Source organism: Carassius gibelio, chromosome B1, assembly GCF_023724105.1.
Source record: "Carassius gibelio isolate Cgi1373 ecotype wild population from Czech Republic chromosome B1, carGib1.2-hapl.c, whole genome shotgun sequence".
Classification (NCBI taxonomy): domain Eukaryota; kingdom Metazoa; phylum Chordata; class Actinopteri; order Cypriniformes; family Cyprinidae; genus Carassius; species Carassius gibelio.
This window is the reverse complement of record NC_068396.1, coordinates 21,914,717-21,918,598: the sequence shown is the minus strand read 5'-3', so window position 1 is coordinate 21,918,598 and position 3,882 is coordinate 21,914,717. Positions and strand designations below refer to the sequence as shown.

General features: G+C 39.3%; 1 protein-coding gene across 1 annotated transcript; it reads left to right on the top strand.

The window, feature by feature from the left end:
• Positions 1-1,478: 1,478 nt before the first annotated feature.
• Positions 1,479-3,245, top strand: LOC127949600 (C-type mannose receptor 2-like). The gene is made up of 2 exons (XM_052547030.1): positions 1,479-2,215; positions 2,813-3,245. Exon 1 carries the CDS (start codon positions 1,485-1,487, stop codon positions 2,205-2,207), a length of 723 nt encoding a protein of 240 aa, XP_052402990.1. The 5' UTR covers positions 1,479-1,484; the 3' UTR covers positions 2,208-2,215; positions 2,813-3,245.
• The last annotated feature ends 637 nt before the right edge of the window (positions 3,246-3,882 follow it).

The following is a 3,882-nucleotide window of genomic DNA, read 5'->3' as shown; positions in this document are numbered from 1 at the left end:
CTGCGATTTGTATTTGTTCGTTCAGGTGCAGGAGGGACTTCAAGGAGAACTTTGCAGAAGAGAGCTCGGTTCAGTGTCGCTGTGCGTGATACGCGTCTCTCTCTCTCAGCACCGAACACAGTGTTCGAGTAACCAGCTACTCTGTTCAGCTTTTCCGTGTCTTGTGTTTGGATGCTTTAATGTTTAAATCGACAAGCCTCCTCTTCATTCTGCTGACCCACGACTGCACACCGTTACACAACTCCAACCTCTTAATTAAGTTTACAGATGACAACTGTAGTGGGTCTCATTAGCAGCAGAGAGACAAACTACAGGAGCAACATGAGCCGCCTGGCCGGGTGGTGCAGTGACAACAATCAAACACTCTCTCTCTTAATGTGGAGAAGAAGGGGATTGTTGTTGATTTCAGGAGAGTGCACACTCAACATGCTCCGTTGATTGTCAATGGTGCAACTGTGGAGAGAGAGAGCATCACCAAAGTTTCTGGGTGTGCAGATCACAGAGGACCTCTCCTGGACTGACAACATGCAACACTAGCCAAGAAAGCGCAGCAGCATCTCTACTTCCTCCGCAAACTGAGAAGAGCCAGATCCCTGGCCCCCATCATTTGCACCTTCTTCTACAAAGGCACCATCAAGAGCATCCTGACTAGCTGCATCTCTGTGTGGTATGGTTCGTGCAACGCGTCCTGCCGCAAGTCACTTCTACACATAGTGAGAGCAGCTGAGAAGATTGTCGGTGTCTGTCTCACCCACAAAGCACTCTGCATTGCAGGTGATCTCACCCACTCTAAACACAGCTTCTTCAGTCTGCTGCTATCTGCTGCCATCAGGGAGGAGACTGTGGAGTATCTAGGCCATGTCCAGCAGACTGAAGAACAGCTTCAGGCTGTCAGGAAGCTGAACTACCTCCTGACTCCCCCAGCCCCATACTAGCTCCCACATCCCCAGGTTCCTCCATTCCCCCTCCCACTAATAAATTGTGATCTGCACCAGACTTTGTGCAGCATTGGTCTGATCACTCACTCAACTACCTCTTCACTCAGTTTAAATAAAGAACTGCTCTCTGAGCTTTTTTTTCACTTTAATCAGACTGAATAAACTCTATTGGTCTAAATTATTTTAGCATGCCCCTATTTGTATAGATTATACATCATGCCCATATTTGTATAGATTATATTTAATCTGTATCCATCTGTATTTCTTTGCTCTACTGTTAGTGTTATTTGTATACGCCAAGAGTCTGAGAGCAGCATCATTTTAATTATGTGTTTGAGTGTTCTGTACATTTTGAAGAACTGACAATAAAGCAGACTTTGATTTTTGACACTGACATAAAAACTTGGTGAAATTTTCATGAATGAAAATTAGTTTGTCTGGGTGTGTGGCCTGACTGAATATTATTTGCATATGCAAATGACACATGATATACTTGCTGAACTCACTGCACTCATTCCAGTACTGATTCAACTCCTCAGCGGAAAGATGAAAGCATCCATCATCCTCCTGATTGTGATCTGTGGACTGACTAAAGCTTTGATAATAGAGCATACCTTTTTGAGTCAACCAAAGAACTGGACTGATGCTCAGAATTACTGCCGGACATATTATGAAGATTTGTCAACCGTCACAAGTCAAGAAGAACAAGACATGCTTTTGCAGCTGTCAAGAGGAAACCAAAATTTAAAATGGATTGGGCTCTACAGGCACATACGACGCAATAGCAACTGGATGTGGTCTGATGGAAATTCAGTCTCCTTCACTGACTGGGACAATGGCCAGCCTAATAATGTGAATGGAAGTCAGTACTGTGTCGCAACTAACATCAAGTGGAATGATTATTACTGTAATTATTTGTTGCCTTTCTTCTGTTTTAAAACCAAATTCATCCTGGTGAAAGAGAAGATGACATGGGAGGAAGCGCTGCAGTACTGCAGGACTCACCACACTGATCTGGCCAGCATCACCACTGAGAGACAATTACAGCTGACAAAAAATAAGACAAGAGAATCTCAGACAGAAAGCGTGTGGACAGGCCTGCGTTACCTGGTTGGTCAGTGGTTCTGGATCAACAATGAACCTATGGGGATTCAGACTTCACTGCCAGAGTGCCCAACTAAGCCCTGTCATTGTGGAGCCCGTAACACTGAAACTGACAGATGGGAGAACAGAGACTGTGACGAGAAGCTCAACTTCCTCTGCAACTGAACAAGAAGGTAATGAGGGATACAGATGCAGTTCACATGCAGTAAATTAAACAATTACACAATAATTGCTCACTGTGTTAACATAAATAAACAGAATACTTAAAATTTAAAAAAGGGTCAATTAAAAGGGTTTTTAAAATCAAAAGGGTCATTGCTAAAAATAACATTATTTTGTGCATAGAGGAGAAATAATAATGTACAGTATGAAAAGCGAGGTGAAGCTAATGTTGCGCCCCTTAACATACTGTGATACCGTGTCCCGGCGCAATGAGAAAACAAACAAACAATAAAACAATTACAAATGAGGAATCTGGATGTCTTAACTTTTATAAAGAATATGTCTTTGGATTTGAGACTTTAGTCTTTGCAACTTTACAGATCTTTTTTATGCACTAAAAGCCTGTGACACTCCAAAGAGAAAGAAAAAAAAAGTAAATCGCATCATATGACCCCTTTCAACAACATAAAATAAAAAATAAAAAAATTAAATAATTCACAATCAAGATCTAAAAATATATATGGTAGAAAGATAATAAATGTAGGGAGCTTGCATTCTTGTTCATTCATTCATTTCATTTTTTTTCTATCTTTTTTCTTTCTCAACAGAAGACTGGCCACGATGAAGATGATTCTGAATGGGAACTACTAAACTATTATATTATATTTACATATAGTATATAGTATATTAATCACTATTTTAACTAATGGGAATATACTGAGTAAATTAGAGTAGTTTCTCTTATCCAATTTACATACTGAATTTCCTGCTGTATCTACAAAAGGCGAAAGTTAAAAAAATTGTGTACTTTGTTTGTCTCAGATAAATCATTTTTCAATTAAGTTAACTAAAGTTATTGTTCATGTATTGAGTTCACGTTGCTCTGAAGGCCTGCAGGCAATTCCAATATTGTACTCATTTATTTGTTTTGTTGCTCAGTCTTTAGCAGTCTATTTTTATAATGGACAACACAGAAAATGCATGAGTGCTCAAAGGGAAAGACAGTCTGAAATATTTCCCACTGGGCCACAAAGGCAAAGTGCAATATGCAAAGTCTAAGTAGCTTACCAGAGGTGTTTTTCCCAAAAGCAACTATGGTTGCAAGTTCCATCATTCCATCCATCAATAAAGTTAAATGGAAAAATGTATTTCACTGCCAGTTGTGTCCTGTATATAAATGTGTATGAAAAAAAAAAAAAAAAAAAAATATATATATATATACAGTATTGTTCAAAATAATAGCAGTACAATGTGACTAACCAGAATAATCAAGGTTTTTCATATATTTTTTTATTGCTACGTGGCAAACAAGTTACCAGTAGGTTCAGTAGATTCTCAGAAAACAAATGAGACCCAGCATTCATGATATGCACGCTCTTAAGGCTGTGCAATTGGGCAATTAGTTGAATTAGTTGAAAGGGGTGTGTTCAAAAAAATAGCAGTGTGGCATTCAATCACTGAGGTCATCAATTTTGTGAAGAAACAGGTGTGAATCAGGTGGCCCCTATTTAAGGATGAAGCCAACACTTGTTGAACATGCATTTGAAAGCTGAGGAAAATGGGTCGTTCAAGACATTGTTCAGAAGAACAGCGTACTTTGATTAAAAAGTTGATTAGAGAGGGGAAAACCTATAAAGAGGTGCAAAAAATGATAGGCTGTTCAGCTAAAATGATCTCC